At 45.5% G+C, this 18,774-nt stretch overlaps 2 protein-coding genes across 2 annotated transcripts in view; both read left to right on the top strand.

The window, feature by feature from the left end:
* LOC137799537 (CUB and sushi domain-containing protein 3-like) overlaps window positions 1–18,774 on the top strand; it is a gene marked incomplete at its 5' end in the record, with an annotated part of 388,544 nt that overhangs the window by 87,903 nt on the left and 281,867 nt on the right. The gene's annotated exons all lie outside the window — the stretch shown is intronic.
* Window positions 1–18,774, top strand: part of LOC137799569 (eukaryotic translation initiation factor 3 subunit H-like) — a 31,777-nt gene that overhangs the window by 9,348 nt on the left and 3,655 nt on the right. Inside the window, exon 3 of the mRNA XM_068596371.1 lies at window positions 17,739–17,997. Within this exon, the coding sequence (XP_068452472.1) occupies window positions 17,739–17,997 (259 nt within the window). The remainder of the gene's footprint in view (window positions 1–17,738; window positions 17,998–18,774) is intronic.

Below are 18,774 nucleotides of genomic sequence, written 5' to 3'. Positions count from 1 at the left end.
AGCAAATGTGACCAATATGAGCGAGCGAGAGCTGGAGAAAGAGAGAGAGAGTAATCGAGCGCCGCACAGCCGAATCCGCCTGGTATTAAAAATAAAACCACGCCGGACCCCCAGCCTCCTGTTTCCCAACGTCCTTGCATACTTTGTCCTTGTATCATTAACAAAATGTATGGACAGCGACGCACACGTAGACCCGCCGGCACTTATTCTCCAGGCACTTTGCCTTCCATGGCGGCGCGCAGCCGGCATCTTAATACCGGCCTCTTTTGTTGCTGTGAGCGATAATACAAAGCAGAGGAATCCCGGCGCAGAGATTAAGGGGACGGACGCATGCGGGTTGTAATTTACATCAGAAGCTGGCGAGCTTAGTAATTGTGACCCGGCTCCTGTTGCTGACGCGAGGAGAGGAAGCGCCGCTGTGGAGGAGTTTGTGTTTATCAGCTGTGAAAAGGAGGTGTTGCGTAAGAGCAGAGACACGCACAACGCTTCAACCTTTTGTTGTGGTTCCTGTCGCGCGTTACGAGTCCGATACCCTTGAATATCGACGTGGGAACAGGAAGCGTTCTGGTGGTCCAGATTGACTCGTGGTCAGGTTTCACCGTGTGGCTTTTAGTCCATTTCACCATATTTAACTTCATCAGCACCTTTTCTCGGACAAAAAAAAGAACATTAAAAAATAATGTTTCCTCAATTATCTCTGCAACCACGTGGTTGTTGAACTTCAATTACATTGCTCCAATACCGTAACCCTTGTGAGAAGGAGATTACTGTTAAAGGGGGAAAAATTCATCGTTAAGTTTAAGTACTTGCATGAACAAGCAATATTTTGCCATTTAAAATAAGTATTTTTTCCATTTTTTTTTTAACCGAATAACAGTTTTTTGACTGAAACTCCTTCCTAACAGGCCAATACTTTGTTTTATTGTGATTTTGGTTACTGATTCTAATACTTTAGGTCCTAATCTTTCCATAAATGTGTTTTATTAGCGTGTGGGCTGTTGTTGGGCCCTGAAACGTGCAGTTAGCAAACCTCTAATACTGCTCATGAAGGCGTTTTTGGGAATCTGGGAAAAGGATTTTCTTTTTTGGAAAATCTACATTTTGTTCCCAAGAAAATTCTGAAAAAATGACATAAAATAACAAGTATTAGAAGTCATTTGGGGTTCACACGACTCCTTGAACACGGAACACGTGTCGTTGTCGAGGCAGAAAACCAGTGACGAGTCCTCGTGACGCCCCCTACTGGTTAAACAGCCTATGACGCGCGATTAGCGGGCTCATAAAGCGCGACCCGGTCGCCCCGCTGGACTCGATTTATATCCAACTAACCGTTGCTCAGCTCCACTTTCTGCTCGATCCCTCTTGGTATTCAACCCGTGTCACTGGCGTCCAGCAGCAGGGCGACGGTATCCTGAAGGTAGAACAAAATTAGCCGGCTCTTTCCCTCCCTTCACCCTCCGCTACTCCCCTCCCTCCATCTTTTCTCTTCTGTCGCTCTCTGCAGGTGAGAAAGCCGCCGACGCCGTTCTCCCTGACCATTTCCCATCTTCCCTCTTCTTACTTCCTTCCCTTCTTCACTCCCTTTATTTTTTATCTTGCTTTTCCTTCGTTCTGCACCACATTGTCCAGAATCTACCCCACTGCCTCTCGTCCGTCTGTCTGCCCACAACCATCAGAGCATTTATAAAAGAACCAAAAGACTTTTGGACGGAAAAATGAATTTGGCTTCCAACCAACTGGCCTGCTGGGGGTAATTACGCCCCGAAAATGAAGGTTTTCATTTTAATTGTGCACTTATCGGACCGTAGCAGCATTTGTACATTCAAGGCTACAATTAATTTATAATCATGCGTGCATCCTTTTGTAATAAGACACTGACATCATACTCCATAAGTAGGTCGAGCATGGTCTGGGAATCGGTTTACATGCATGTACGGTGGTTTTTCCTCCATAAAGCGCTTCCTTCTGGCTCAATGCTGCCTCATGCCAAGCGGCTGGGTCTCCTCCCAGACAGGTGAGGCCTGCCAGGCCGTCGCTGCCACCTCGGCCAGCCGTCGTCACGCTGGAGGAGCGAACACGATTCAGGGGAACTTGTTAATGCGACGTGTCCTGATTCCAGTAATTAGATGTTTTGTTTTTGTGGGTTTTAGGCTTCTTCAAAACGAGCGCCATGTTGTTTTTTTTCCTCGACTGCGAAGTGTTTAAGACACTTAATTAAAAAAACAAAAAACAGCAAGCAAAGTTTTCTCTTGATATGTAAACAACCTGTAGTCCTTTAATGAGGTTGATTCAGCTGATTGGCATCCTCTATTCAGTTCATTTGTTGTTGATGTCACTCCCGCTGCCACTGTTTTGAATTACCCTGCAAACCAATTAGCCACACAACTTCAGATTGAAGTGAACTTGATTGGCTGTGAGATGGAGGAAATTGGTTGCTGTGGAAGAACTAATCCTTCATGAGAAAAAACAATCTCTCTTTTTCAGGATTTAGCATCAGGCGCCGTTGTTGTCTCATTAGGGGCACAGACGATGCTGATTGGAGGTCGGTGTTTGTTATTTACATATTGAGTGATTTCATTCGTGATATTGGTCAACTTTTTGGTGAAAAGTTGCCGTACCGAGCAACAACCGCTGATTGACTCAGACAGCACTGAAGGCTCAGGTAGAAACTCCACCGCCGCCACCGTTCAGACGTGCTGTGAACTTGCATTAACGGACCTGTAGGGGGCGACTCCACTGGTTACAGAAACTAGTTCAATTATTCTTCAAACGGCATGTTTTGTGGGACTAATTGCATTTTCACTTTATGACGAAATCACAACGACCCAGCCGACTTCAACCTGAGCCCCATCAGACCGAACCTGCATGCTTGAGGGGAGCTTTTTCTTTTCGTTCCTCTGTATTATAAATAATGTGTTTTTGGTAAACGCCCAATAAAACACAACCTCACGCAGATTACGCGTTCATGCAGATGTTGCTTCATTACTCTCAATCAGCGTATTTAACAGAGGTGGTGAAAGGCATCTGCAGGTTGCTGCCTCCGCTCGCTGTTTTCAGTCTAAATGCACTTTGCAAGCGGCAGGAAAGAAGCTGCATCTCTGGAGATTGTTGTTCTCGCGATGGTGGGATGCTGCTGATTAACCAGATGACTCTCAAAACCAAACTGATGACTGATGACCACGTGTTTCATCTCACTGGTGAAGTTTACTGGAAGCTAAACGGATCAGAGCCGTCAGACTAGAAGGCACCTTTTGTGTTGATTTCCTCTGGCTGCACACAACTCCAGAGGATAGTAAATCCACTGCAACGCTGGAACAGTTTGCAAGGTGTGCCCCCCCCTCCCCTTCCTCCATAAAGCCTCTGCCAGACATACATTTTTGTGATTGTGGCCAGAGAGTTCAATTTTAGTTTCAACAGTCTGCAGTACTTTTGTTCCAGAAAGCTTCTGCTTCATCAGGGTGTTGTGTCGCATACTAAAGGAAGAGGAGTCTTTCTGATCTCTGCTCCACAGCGCAGATCATTTTAGTGGAAGCTACATCGCACTCGCTGTCTGGTGGCTAAACGCGTTTACATTGACATAACGCTCAATAGCAATTTATACCATTTATTATTCACATGAATGTAGTGCGGGCGCTCAAACTAATGGCTCCATCTCCCCAAAAAAGAAGTAGTATCTTATGAATAAAACGTGTGGTGCATTTAAGGATGGTGGTGCGGGTGCATGAGGTGTTTGGCGGTTGAAGAGGTCTCTGCAGGCAAAATAACAGAGTGAGGCCAGTACTCTCTTCCTGATAGTTTTCATTGTAGTACTCGTGTCAGGTGATCTATTTAATTAAGTGCTTGGCGTTTGGCCGCGTGAAAGTGACATTGGGGCGCCACAAAAGCAAATGACGCAGCGGATTCTGAGATCAACCCCCGAGTGCAATGAAAAGAGGGCTTTGCATGGACTGCTGGTCCATTCGCCCTTGTCGGCTCCTTTCACGCCGGGATGCAGCACGAAAAGCAACTTTCTGGGTCGACTTTTCACATCAAAGCTTTCGAAGCACAGACTCAAATGAAACATTTATTTATTGTGGATTATTTTCTATGATATGAAGTGTTTTTTCTGATGCAGTGTTTCTGCAGAACCAGGCAACTCCCGTCGGACCGGCTACGCTAGTTTTTCTGGCGAGCTACGCTGCTAACAGGCTGCGCCGCTGCCGACGGGTTCGCTCGAGGCGAGCCGGTTCTGTGTCCGGCTTGGTCCGGAGAATCTCACGAGAGCGAGCCGACCGCAGATTTAAGAGCTTTCCACCGACTGCGTGGCCCAGTGCATGATGGGAAACGCCTGCCTGTCGCCACATCAGAGAGCTGATTGGCTCTTAGATGTCACAGCAAACACCACGTGTTGTAGAACATCCATATTTTATGTGTAGTTGTAATACTGAAGGCTGGATTGTTGACTATTTAGTTTAATCTAAAAACATATCTTGTGTGGTTGATGATACAAAATCTGCTTTCCTCACCAGACCACGAGTTTAAAATCTTCTCCTGATGTTGTCCTTGTTGGAAATACTCAGACGTGATACCAGATTAGGACGAGACCATTAATTAACATGAGTTTTCGGCGGCTAAGTGGGGAGCGTTCCAACATGATGGAGGAGAGCCGAGCTCCCCGCTGGAAGGGAACTCGTGTTTATCGTTGTGGAAATCTTTAAACTCTTTTGAGAAGCTGCAGCATCTGCTCCAGATTCTTCTGGCTTTTCATCCATCATTGTCCATCCAATGGTCCTTGAATATCCTCCTTCTCGTGAGACTTTAGATGATTGCAGTCTCCTTGCCTTCCTCTTCCTCTTTTTTTATTCATAGGCTACCTAACCTTGCCCTCTATCACAGGAATCAAATTACAAAATGGACAAAGTACGTCTGAACAATACCTGAGAGCATTTGCTTTTTGATACTAAATACAAACGCATGTAGTTTAGATGTGCAGCACCGACGTCACAATGCACATCTCTAGAGGACGGGGTTGTTGTTTTGTGTTTTAATCCCCCAACAAAACGACTAAAACAGAGTTTCTCTCTCAGAGGTGATTGAGAAGTGATCACAAAAACTAAATTGTGTGCTTCAGCTCTGAAGGACTCGACAAGGGACGATATTTTCTAAACCAAAAAAAAATCAAATTAAAGGAAATCTTAATCATCTTCAACCGAGGCAAAGCAACGGAAGTGAACGCACAAACGGAACTAATTAAGGACAATTACATCAGCGTTTTCCTCCAGTGGGGTCTGCGGGGTTCGTCTGTGTTTCTATTTTATTTTATTTATTTATTTATTTATCCCCCCCCCTCGGCCCCCGAGCTTTAATTGTAGTCTGTGTTGCAGACATTTTCACGGTGGGTTAATTGAAGTCAGGGGGATTCAAAACGCCTCCGCCGCGATCTCTCCGATGTACATGCACTACCGTGTGTGTGTGTGTGCGTGTGTGTGTGTGTGTGCGTGTGTGTGTGTGTGTGTGTGTGTGCGTGTGTGTGTGTGTGTGTGTGTTAAAGTTGTCCCTCTCCCGTTCCCCATAAGGTCTTCTCGGGGTCATCCCTTCCATAGGTCCCTCCGCCTCCTCGGTTTCTCTGATGGGGATAATTAGAAATCACTTTGCAGTTCGGCTTTAGGGGCGACGTATCAAACATTAAAGGTATCGTGTGCGTCGTTGTGGATTATGACCACGGGCCGCTTTACTTCCTCCCCGAGCTCTAAAAAGATTCTTACTCATTGTCCTTTTGCGCCTCGCCCCCGGTCTCTCACCTCTCTCTCTTTCTCTGTCGTGCAGATCTGATTTTTCTTTTTTTTTTTTTTAATACTCACCCGGTGTAATAAATCAAAGGGTGTTGGCCCCCCGGGGCCGCCGCCGCCGTCACCATCAGTTCCACTGTTTTATTCATCCGATCCTTTTTGTCTCATCACGATTCCGCACCACATAAAACTTTGTGTGCACGGTGGTCAGGATGCATCGCTGCAGACTGCAGCTGGTCCAGGTGTGCTGCAGGGAGGAGAGGGGAGGACAGGTGAGGGAGGGAATGATGCGACATGGAGGAGAGGAGGGCTGAGGCTTGAAGTGTGTTGACATCGAAGAGCCAGAGAGCGGCATGAGGGGAAAAAAGATGGCCGCCGAACGTGAACGTCTCCAGGAGGTCTGCGGGCGAAGGAACAGTCGGCAAAATCTGGAGCAACGTGTCGAGGAAGAAGTAAAAATGGCAAAGATGAGTAAAAGTTGAGCAACTATTTGGTGTTCAACATGGAGGAATGAACAGGCAACCCAACACCAATCCCAGTTTTTAAGGGTTTAACGCCTCCTTTAACCTCAGTGACTCTTTATTATCAAATAACCAGACAGGAGGTCATGTTTTATACGGATGATCCAACAGTTTTATGCCCATTTAAGCTTTAAAAAAGTGCTCCAGCTGACGGTCAGTCTGCCAATGCAGAGTACAAACGAGGTTTCCAGAAACCCAGGTGTCCAGAAATACCTTTCTGCTTCTCTGCTCGGCGGTGTTGATGTCCAATGTTTACTCATGCGAGTGTGGATTGCTTGTAGAGATTTAGTTTTTATTTCTTCATCAGCTGAGGCCACGTGCACCCAGATCCTGAAGCCTGCACGAGAGAGGCCATCTGTTGATGATGCATGAAGTATATCCGTGTGTTCTACAACGCAGGCTCCATGTTGAGCTGAGAGTCAAAGCCGCGTGTGCGACGCTACAAGCGTTTGTATTGAGACGGATGTATCGTATGACGATGGTTGAGACGCATTAATGAGGGCTGCTTTAATTCAAAAGTTTCAACAGTTAAATTATGCGATGTTCGGCAACCCCCAGGGCTCTTACGGTCAAGGAAAACCTGGAAAAGGTCATGCAATTGGAAAATAGTTTATTTCCAGGCCTGGAAAAGTCTCAAAAGTGTAGTAAAAGTCATGTAAATGTGTTATATGCAGGTGTTTGGTCATGGAAATTTGGTTTAAAGTCATGGAAACTGGGTGAAAAGTCATGGAAAATAAAATGGAAATGTGGTGGAAAGCCATTGAGAGCCATTGGTCAACGTGTGTGTGAACCCTGAATCTCTGGGTAAATCATCTTATTAGTGGTGTTGTTAATGTGAGTTCAACAGGACACACCGAGTTTGCTCAAACAAAAACCAAAGCCGATTTGTTTTTCAGCCGACGGTGTTTCACGTCCTCGCTCGCGTCCACCGATCGTGTAACTTCTTGTAACACCGAAGCGTTTTCATTATTTTGAGGGCGGCGGTGCAGCTGCAAGGAGCCGAAGGGGCGAAGCTCCTCAGACACTTCTGATGGAGGCCAAACGTGCGTTGACCTGCTGTGAATACGACGAATACAAGAAACATCCTGAAGCTCCTTATGTACCTTGTTAAAAAGTCAAAACGCCGCTGAGTCTACACTTGTTCTGGCGAGCAGATCAAGCAGATTTCTTTCCCCCATTCAGAAAAAGAAAAACTGTGATTTGTGCACATGTGAGCAAACAGTCACACACCATTTCCCCCTTTCCCACTATCAAAACAAAGCCCTGTGACAAGCGGCGCTGTCAAACGTGCATATGGCGAACCGTCCGCGTGTCATGCACACACAGCAGCTGCTTCCCGGCGTTTGTGTGTGTGTGTTTTTGTGTGTCAGGCAGCTCTCTGCGAGGCTTGCTTAACTAAGATTAATTGCGCCTAATCCTCTGTGCCAGGTGGAACATGGGCAGCGCTGGGTGCGCTCCCACAAACACACAGACGCCGTCACACACACACACACACACACACACACACACACACACACACACACACACACACACACACCCCATTACAGCCTCGCCGCTGTGAATTAGCCCCGACACCCCGGACCAGACCACAAACTCGATACCACCATTTACTCCTCGACAACTGGCGCATTTATCACCGTTGCCTCGTCCTGACAAGACGAGCATCGCGGACGGACAAAAAAAAGAAGCCAAAACCAGAACAACGAGCTCTCTGCTTCTGCTCGCTGCCGGCGGCGGCGGCTGACCTTGACAAACGAAAAGCGTCGGTATCTTTCAGACGCTTGTGTTTCCACGTCTGTAAGGAACTCGTTTCACCCGATGTGCGGAGGCGGGCGAGGTTGGCGACATGTTTACGGAGGAAGGGGCGGCGATGATTAGCAACAGAAATAACAGTAATTTTCATTAGATTTTGTTTGTGCATATTCATCTGTACAATGTGCATTTAAATAGCTTTAAGTGGAAATATGGATATTAAAACCACAGCTAAACCTTTTCTCACAAACTAATTATGAACTATTATCGTCTTATAATTATCGCTAATCACTGATATGACATGTTTTTGTCAGATATTCATCTTTCCTTTGTGCAATTTTTCACTCACACACACACACACACACACACACACACACACACACACACACACACACACACACACACACACACTCCACTTCGCGGGCTCAATTAGCGGACCGCGTTCACAGATGAGAGGCAAGCGGACGCCATCCAAGCACCTTTTCACACTTTCTCCCCTCGCGTCTCGTCCTTTCACTTTTCCTCTCCACCTTCTCTATTTCTGTCTCCCGTGTACGTCGTAATGCCGCCGAGTGGTCGACCTCATTAATCTTGTGACTGTGTCGTCGTGCAGATAATGCATCTACATCAATGCTCGCCCGCCTTTTTGTTTCCTCTGGCGTCCCCACTCGGTCCTGGAGGAAGAACTCGAGTACCCCGTGATCAGCGCCAATGTTTTCTTGTGAGCTGATTTTAAACAGGATAATTCTGTGTGTGTGTGTGTGTGTGTGTGTGTGTGTGTGTGTGTGTGTGTGTGTGTGTGTGTGTGTGTGTGTGTGTGTGTGTGTGTGTGTGTGTGTGTGTGTGTGTGTGTGTGTGTGTGCGTGCGTGCGTGCGTGTTAGGCAGTACTGTATTGTCAATAACGTACTGTTCAATGGTTTTAGGCCCGTGTGTGTACATTATTTAAGCAATAAGGTACAAGAGGCAGTACTGTATTGTCAATAATGTACTTTTCAAGGGTCTTATGTGTGGGTGGGTGTTGTCTCTTAATTTAAACCACATCACTTGGCTTCGGTAGAGTTTGATTGACAGATGGTTCATCCAATCACCTGCCAAATGTTTTTTTTAATTTTTTTTAAGCGCCTGCTGTTTTCCAAACAGGTTCCAGTGATTTGCCTCTCAGAGGGTTTTGTGTAAGTAACCAGCTGGCAGGTCGTGGTTACGTGTGAGTTAGTGAGGAAGACGATCTATAATCTCAACTTTTATTATGTATTTTAAATATATAAACTGCTCACCTGCAGGGTGCAGACAGATCTCAAGTGTCCTTGAGAGAAAACCTTCCCCCCTTTTCTGGTCATTATTGAGATTGTTTTCACTCTTGAGCTTGATGACATTCAGTCCACAAGGATGGAGCTTTCCCCACACACACACACACACACACACACACACACACACACACACACACACACACACACACACACACCCCAAAAAACAGTATGATATTGACCCAAAACATGCGCTGGGCATCAATGGAAGCCGTGTGTCTTCAGGGGTTGAGGACATTCCAGTTCACCGGTGATTTGCAATGCGATGAACGGACTCAGTGGAGGAGATAAACGCATTAATATCATCGGGTATCCGCCGCGCCGCTTTAGGGACACCCGAAGGGTAGCGAGGTTACAGCAGGCTGGGTAAACAACAACAACAACAACGACAATGCACAGCGACGAGGCGCCACAGCGACGAGGCGCCACAGCGACGGGCAGCTGGTCTGAAGGCTTTCAAAGCAAATCAAGATTTACTTCCAGAAATTATCAGAAAATATCAGATGGTTTTGTCGAACACTTCCGGCGTGGATCCGCGCAGTTACTTTAAAAAAAATAAAAATTCATATCTTCGTGAAAAAACGTCGTGGTAGAAGGATCCGCTGCTCCTAGATCCGCCAAACTCTGTAGTTTCAGCCCCATTTTTTTTCATAATTTTAGTGAAAAGGTGTGACGGACCACATTTCTACTAAAAAAAATAATAATAAAACAATTGGTTGAGACATTTATTTCCATGTATCTACCATTTTTTATTAATATATTTCACTGCTTTTGTGAACAGAAGACGTTTGGTGAACCATTTTTAATCACCAAATCAGTTCATCCACATGAGTAAAGTTATGTTTTCACAAGAAATGTGAAGAATTTCCAAAATTGAGATTCATATTTTTCAGCTTTTGCGCCATATTATCACTTTACACTTGTGACAATGGTGCCTCATTATATAGAGAGCCGAGATTGTTCTGCAATTTATGTAAAACATGCATATTCATCTTATAAAGTGCCTTTTTTAAAAAGGTGAATTTATGAAATGTGAAATGGAGAAAACGACCTCAGAGCCCAGAGGGCTGAGAGAAGTGAAGTCCGGCCAGCTGTGTTTCTGCAGACGCTTTAACGGCGATGTCAGAGACTTCAACATAAATGTGTAAACACCGAGCCGGCGAGAGAAGCGCGCTCTGTTTTTATATCTCACCAAACAGCTCTGGGGTTTTGTGTGGAGGTTGTCCGTAATGAGTCAAGAATTCGGCCTCATTTAAATTTTGGTCGGCGTGCGAAGTCCTGAGGGCGAGATGGAGAAGGTGGAGCAGCAGCAGAGCGCTGCGGACGCCACGGTGTGTCCAGACTGTAATGCACCTCGGCTTTTGTTTTGTGTTTCCTCTCTCGGCTCTGAAGTATTTACGACGTGCCAAGATGAGCATGCTTTGCTGTCAACCGCCAGCAACAATAAAAGAAAGAGGAATTAGTCATTTAGAGCAAAGCCTGCGAGGCGCGCCGCTATCAATCATCCAAAAACATCCAGCGCTTTGCGTGTGGACTTTGAGAGGATGTTGACGGGTCAACGCAAAGTCAGATCGTGTTTTCTATGCGAGCGACGGTCAGAAAGCGAACCCTCCGTCTGCACCTGTCCACGATGAACACACAACCTGCTCGTTGGAGTTCCTCACAGCTGCAGCTTCCTGCTCTCAACCCAACGTTGAAGAGCTTCCTCCTCTTCCCCTTTGCTCTAAAATTGTCTTTCATCCTTGATGGATTTAAAAGCTCATCGCTCATGGTTTTTTTTTTTTATATTGCGACTAACGAAGAATTTTTAATAACCTTATTTTTGGACAGAGGTCTGATTGGTGTCGTCTAACCTCCATTTTAATCTACTCGAAATTTCCATTCACCAAAAATGAGGCGGTGGAGGAGAGAAATGAGGGCGAAGGTAATCCAGCGCGCCAAGTTCAACCTCTGACATCATTTCATTATTTCATATTATTCATCTGCTGTGTGTGTGTGTGTGTGTGTGTGTGTGTGTGTGTGTGTGTGTGTGTGTGTGTGTGTGTGTGTGTGTGTGTGTGTGTCGAGGTGGGGATTACAATGTGTTGTGACAACAGGTGCGTGCGTCCTCGCGTCCAGAGACTCGTGCACATCTTGCTGCCTCTTGTTGAGATGTTGTGGCCTGCAGCAGCGTGCGAGGTCTGATGCAGTTCACCTCTCGTGTCGTGGAGCATTAGAGTATGGACTATCTGTCTGATTCATTGCAGAGACACACACACACTTCTGCACACACACTGGTAGTGCCTTGTTGATTATGACTCTTAACCCCATTGCCAGAGGTGAGGAGCTGAGCTCCCAGCTGATAAATGCCTCCATTCCATGAACATGTATACGCACACGCTTCAGATGTACAGCTCGCAGTACACGGCTTCCTCGGGCGTCACGCTTTCTCTTTTCCGCTTTCTACACTCATAAGCACACACACCCACATGCTCGTGAACACACACACACACACACACACACACACATGCTCTCCCACGTTTTGCACCTTCACTCAGAATCACATCCCGTTTCTCTCTCTCTCTCTCGCCCATAATATTTTAAATACACTTTCACTTTGTCTTAGTCTTACGCCTCCTGTCTTCTCTGTGACGTGCACGTACACACACACACACACACACACACACACACAATCAAGCGGCGCGAGGGGAATGGGCAGACTCATTCCCCGTCTGGCCTCGGGAACCCAGATTGATTGATGGTTGAGGAGGCCGGCAGCAGGAATGAGGAATAGCAAACGGCGGCGCTCGCTCCCACCTCCGCCGCCTTGATGATATTGTGAAAATTGGCTATTCTCTGGCTCACGCCGGCGTTAATGTCCGCAGAATGTTAACGGCTGTCTCGGTAATGCGACAGCGGAGGATGCAAGACGGGGGTTTTGTTTCGGTTCACAACAGTAAGTATGGAGCGCTCGTCATGCCGGGGCCGACATTTTCTATTTTTTTGAACCGTCTGCGTGTCAGCGCGGTCCAGCAGGACATGGCCGCGGTCCAGGTGTCGAAGGTATTGGAGCTCCCGCCTCAGCGCTCTGTCACCGCGGCGGCTGCTGATGCAGATAACGGACGGCAGCGAGGAGCAAACACGCAGACGTCAAGCTGATTCGTATTGCAGATCAACATGCACTCAAATATTTGCCAATATGCCTTTTTTTTTTTAATCTAAATGTCAGAACGGCTTTCCTTTAAGTCTTCACTCGAGGTCACTCTCTGTCTTAGCGGTAGCTGAAATAGCAGAGAACTAAATCAATTCACTGAGGTTACTTTTACTGCTGTCCTCGTCACACAAGCTGCTGTTTGGAGATGTGAACACAAGACGCGTTTCTTCTTCTTCTGCTCGTCACGTCGGTTTGATTCTCGAGGTCATCGCTGCTTGTCTTCCTTCAAACTCTTCCATCATGTACAGCTTTTTTATTTTAGCACAAAACAACGTCAGTCAAGAGATTATGCTATAAATACAATTGTTTTATGTACACCGACCCTTTTTTTCTCTCTTTTTTTTGGCTTCCTAGACCCAAAAAAAGAATCCTCCCGAGGCTTTTACTTCAGAGTGTGAACACGTATATTCCTCCATCACGGGTCGCACGCTTTGTTTTGCTCTCTTTTCTTTCACAGCGGCAGTTCTTTGTTTTTGTTTTTAACAAACAAGTCAGCCTGTCGCCTTTTTCAGAGGCTCCGTATGAGATCTGTGGCGGACGAGCCGGCTCGTATTCTCACTCGGACGAGCCGCCAGACGAGCTGCCAGAGTCGGGCGGCTCGTCGGGCGGCTCGTCGGGCGGCTCGTCGGGCGGCTCGTCGGGCGGCTCGTCGGGCGGCTCGTCGGGCGGTCTCCCATCTATCTCTTCCTGACCCGGATGCAAAGCTTTTGAGATTACAGAAATTAAATTTAACCACGTTACATCTTCTCAAACTGTTTTGTTTGCGTAGATCATTCAGTGTCCAGGTTTAGTTGTTGTGTGTCCATGTTTAGTTGTTGTGTGTCCATGTTTAGTTGTTGTGTTTGAGATTTGTTTAGCTCGTTTCCCTTTTTTTAAATTTCTTTGGGAACTCGTCGGCGCTTCTGAAACGCTCGTCACTCAAGACATCATGAACTCTGCTCGACGCCTCTTCACAGTCCGGTCTTTGAGTTTGACGGAAAAAAAACTGTTTCTCATTTAAAAATAAGCACAAAAAACAACTTCAAAGTTTTTCTGAAATCAAGATTAGCAGGTTTATAGAAAAGCAAATCAGAAGATTGCAAGTCGTGCATGTTTCCCCACTCACCAAGAAACTGTCACTTGTTAAGTGGTTGATTTTAATCTCGATCAGTTTGTCGTTCATTTCTTTTGATGTGTTGTCGTACAGCGCGTTGCAGACGCTCTGCTCCAAAGGGAACATCTTCATGTGGATTTCACACACCAGTGTTGGTGGTAAATATCCGATTTGAAGCGTCACATTCTTCGGGGGGCGCGCTATCTTCAACTCGTTCGCAGCTTCCTCCGTCCGGCGGCGTCATTTTTGATGCGAGTGACGTAAGAACTGCAGACGTTTCATCTTTGATTTTCTAATCTCCGCCTTGGGAAACACACACACACACACACACACACACACACACACACACACACACACACTTCCTCAGCTGCTTGTAAGGACCATTGTGTGAAGAAAACGGTCCTTAGTTTGCATTGAGAATAAGCTGCTTTTCCAATAGTGACAATTGCATCCCAAAAATGGGCAGTTTTCTTTCTTTTAACAGCAACGACCAGAAATTTAGCAAACATTGATATGATGATTATGTAAATAGACAGTAAATACTATAAATTAAAGACTAAAAGAATGTGAGTTGCTGGTGTCATGCCCTTCAGTACTGGTTATACTCTCTGCATTGTGTTTATTCAGCACTTTGTTTTGCACATTTTACTGCATTTCGCTGTCTCAGTGCTTGTGCTCTGCAATGAGGATAAAGTCGAGTCTGACTCGGTGGGGAAAGTGAAACCCTGACGCTATAAAACAAACGGTCTGGGCTTGTAAAAGCCGCCGTGCTCTCGTGCCGCTCTTAAAGCGCCGGGTGGAGGAAGCGGAGCGAGCGGCTTGCGTTCCAACATGAGAGATATCCGATGGGTTGTCCCGCCTTCACTTCAGACGGATCGCTTTGTGCACAGTTTCCACGGCTAATGGCGGGCGGAGGGGGCACGAGCGCATCGCTGCAGCTCCAGAGGAACGCACTCGTGCTGATTGGCGTGAGGTGCAGGCGCCGTGGCGAGGTGGAGGGAGGCCTTCCTGTCTTCCTGTAAAGGCGGCTGCCGGCGCTGCCCGTCACAAGCGCTCGCACAGTTCCCATCCGACCTCCTCTGCGACGGGGTGAACTCCGTTTTGTAGTCGGCTAAGCGGAGTTCTTTTCTTTCATGTGAGGCAGACGCAGCGGCGTCTTCGTGACGAGCGTCCTCGCTCGCCCACACGCCACCTCGTTCTAATCCTCACCTGCTTCTCATTCGTCAGTCGACTCACAGAGAAAACACTACGGACTGTACTGGACACACATTCCTCCTGGGTTTGTACTACACTGAAGACACACACACATACACACACATACAGATACAAATACATATACACAGATACATATACACAGATACAGACAGATACATACATACATACATACATACATACATATGCACACACACCGATATATGCATACATATACACACACACAGACAGATACACACACAGATACATATACACATGCAGACAGACGCATACATATTTAAACACACAATCGCTCTGGTTTGTCACACCGTTGCCACACTGTAATCTCGCTCTTCTCCCTGATAAAAGCCAATCTTCCTGAATTCCCGTCTCCATCTCTTCCCTCCTGTATTATCCTGTAAATCTACTCTGCTTTCTTTTCTTCTTTTCTTATCTCCCTGACGATGTCAATCCTCAAATGAAAGGCCAGATGAAGTCTCTCCTCGTGGCCTCTCTAGTCCGTCTGTCCGTCCAGCGCAGTGTTCCAGGCCGTCCTGTGTGAAGGAAGATTTGTGTCTTTTCTGCCCAAGCAAAAGTAAATTATCTCCACATCTTTGCGCTCAATAAGAAAATACGCTCAAAAAAAAAAGTTCTCAACACTAAAATTTGCTCTTAATAAAAGAAAAAAATGTGCCCCCAAAAATAAATTCTTTAAAAAAAAAATTCTTAAAACTAAAATTCTCTCCCAAAATGTTTTTCTCTCTCTCAAAAAACTCTCAAAACTAAAATTGTCTCCCCAAAAAACATTTGCTCTAAAAAAAAATTGTCAACACTAAAATTTGCTCTCAAAGAAAAAAACTCCCAAAAACAATTTGCTTAAAAAAATTTAAATAAATAAAAAAAAACGCAAATTTTTTTCTTCTCAAAACTAAAATTTGCTCTGTAAAAAAAAGTTCTAAAAAAATTTGCTTCAAAAAAATTTGCTTCAAAAAAACAACCCGCAAATCTTTTTTTTTTTTTTTTTGCAAAAAAAAAAAAGTTCTCAAAACTATCATTTGCTCTCAAAAAAAAATTTGCTCTAAAAAAAACAAAAAACAACCGCAATTTTTTTTTTTGTTGCAAAAAAAAAAAGCTTTCAAAACTAACATTTGCTCTCAAAAAAAAATGGCTCTAAAAAAAAATTGCTCTCCAAAAAAACCCCCTTTCCCAGCGTCTGGGTCACACGGGGTTCTACTAATGTGTCTCTGGTTCTTTAGCTTCTCAAAGCTGATGAGACAAGTTTCCCTCAGAGCAGTTCCAGGTCTCCACAACATGGTGCAGATCTTCAGGTAACTGGAATGAAGACGTTCACACAAGAGAGGAACCATTTAAAGCTCATGAAGCTTCTTCCTCTGAGACGTGAAGTTGTAGTACTGACATGTTACAGCGCTACACACATGTTCTACACACAACCAAACTCACAGAGTTATTTTAACTTGTATCATACATGCGTAGCTAACCTGCTAACATAGCATCAGGGTACCGTTAGCCGCTGTGGGCTAACGGTACATGCAGCAGGAAGTGGGGCTGCGTGGCAACACAGCGGTTTGGAGAGAAGTTGTTTTGTTGTAAGAGCTTTTTTTTTTTTAAACTTCTTATTTTTTAGAGCAGATTTTAGTTTTGAGAGCTTTTTTTTTTTGAGAACAATTTTTTTAATTGAGAGCAAAGATTTGGAGATAATTTACTTACAAACTAGACAAACTAGAAATTTGGGTAAAAAATACTCGTGCAGGAGATCGCTGTGTAAATGTGGGCAGACCTTGTTTTTGTGCCTGAGTCGAGTACAAGCGGAGGCGGCGATGACGGCTGATAAAGGTGTGTGTGTGTGTGTGTGCGTGTGCGTGTGCGTGTGCGAGGCTGATCAGTAACTGGATTAGTTGATGCAAATGCACCAGGAGGTGTTGCGTGCGTGACTGCTCTCTTTTGTACTCAGAGGTCAGATCGCGTGATGCGACTGAATTGAGGCAATTAGAAAAAAAACAAAAGAGGAAAGTCCATTTTTCTTTCCCTCGTTATTCTCTCCTCTCTCTCCACTATCCGGCACCTTTCCATCGCCTTTGCTCAGTTTCTTTTTGTCTGCTTCCCCCCTACCACACACACACACACACACACACACACACACACACACACACACACACACACACACACACACACACACACACACACACACACACACACACACACACACACACACACACACACACACACACACACACACACACACACACACACACACACACACACACACACACACACACACACACACACACACACACACACACACTCTCTCTCCCTCCTCGTCGTCTCTTTTCTGCCTCTCCAGTTTGTTCTTGTTAACAGCCCCAGCAGGAGAAGGATGTGCTCTCCAGGCCGGGTCTAGGGGGCCACAGCTGCCCAATAATACCTGATTTATCAGCCTCCTCCAGCCTGCATGGAGATGCTGTTTTTGCTTTCGCTTGTTTCTTACAGCCGATGAGGCAGGTTGTTTGTATTTTCCTGGCCGCCCCGTGCTTAGGACGTGTCGGCTGTAATGAAATGGCTTCCTCCTCGTGATGTATCTGGTAGCTGAAGCCTGTCTTGTGTATCTCGCCCTTATTTCTCTGCCCGAGGACGTATTTCTGACATGGAAGAAGGTGACTGCTTTTAGTTTTCAGGAATCTCTCCCACAACCACTTGATAACAGAAGATGGAGCATTATTTTTCGCGTCCTTGTTGCTCGTTTATTTCCTCGCCGCCTTCTGTTGGTGCATCATGTCCAGTTACAGATGGAGACCAAACTCTCCCTCCAAAAGAATCCCCGAGCGGATTTATTTAATGACGTTTATTCTGAATTAAATGTTTTCTCTCTGTCCATTCTTCTCCCTCTCTGCCTCTAGTCCAGTACCAGATGGAGATGATGCGTTCCCTGCGCCACGTCAACATCGACCATCTGCACGTGGGCTGGTACCAGTCCACCTACTACGGCTCCTTTGTCAGCCGGGCGCTGCTCGACTCCCAGTTCAGCTACCAGCACGCCATCGAGGAGTCGGTCGTGCTCATCTACGGTGAGTCGACCCGGACGAACGAGAATAACCGGATGTGTTGTGTCTCACCTCGATGTCGCTCTGCAATAAACGAAGGACGCACAAGCAGGAAGTAATACACGAGATAACTGCTCCAAGTGGTCTCCAAAGTCTCTTTAAAAATGTGCCAATGGCAAAAGCATTAAGACATGAAGTATAATTTAATTAAAAATCAAATAACTTAAAAGGAAGTAAAAGGAATGCCTAATTCTGTCTCATAGCGTTGGGCCGGTCCTTCCTCACCCTGAACGAGCGCTCCGGCTAATGCGGCTCAATAATGCAGCGCTTAATGGATCAAAGGAATTGACATTATCTCCCTTTTTAAAGACAAGGGGAAAGAAAATTGATTTCTTTTTTTCCTCCTTGTGGTCATTAGCTCGCCGGTCATTTTATGCCGATTTTGGTGAATCAATCAGGCGCCGCTAATGTCTGCTGCTGGTACAGTGGATGTTCACCCGATGCATGTTTAACCCAACGACAACTCTATTTATATATATGTTTCATTTTTATATAAATATTTTTTAAATAATAATAATGTAATATAAATTAATAACCTAAATAAAATTTTGAAACTCAAATAATAAAAAAATTGCTCTACAGATAAACAAAGTTTAGTTGTACATAAGTTAAATACATAAGTTAAATAAGTTCAATACATAAGTTAAGTCTAAACTGCACCTCCAGTTTAAGGAATGTTCTGTTGTAATTACATTTCAATCTTCTCATTCTCTGGATGTTCTTGGTTTGGTGTTTGGGCTTCAGTCGCAGCTGACCAACCATCTGAACCCCACGACGTGTGCAAACACACATCTAAGAGTCTGTGCTAACCTGGCAGGTGAAAAAGAAAGCA

Source organism: Clinocottus analis, unplaced genomic scaffold (assembly GCF_023055335.1).
Source record: "Clinocottus analis isolate CAN_PGR_092001 unplaced genomic scaffold, fCliAna1.0.p SCAF_36, whole genome shotgun sequence".
Taxonomy (NCBI): Eukaryota; Metazoa; Chordata; class Actinopteri; order Perciformes; family Cottidae; genus Clinocottus; species Clinocottus analis.
The sequence above is the reverse complement of the archived record's forward strand: the minus strand, read 5'-3'. Positions and strand labels throughout refer to the sequence as shown.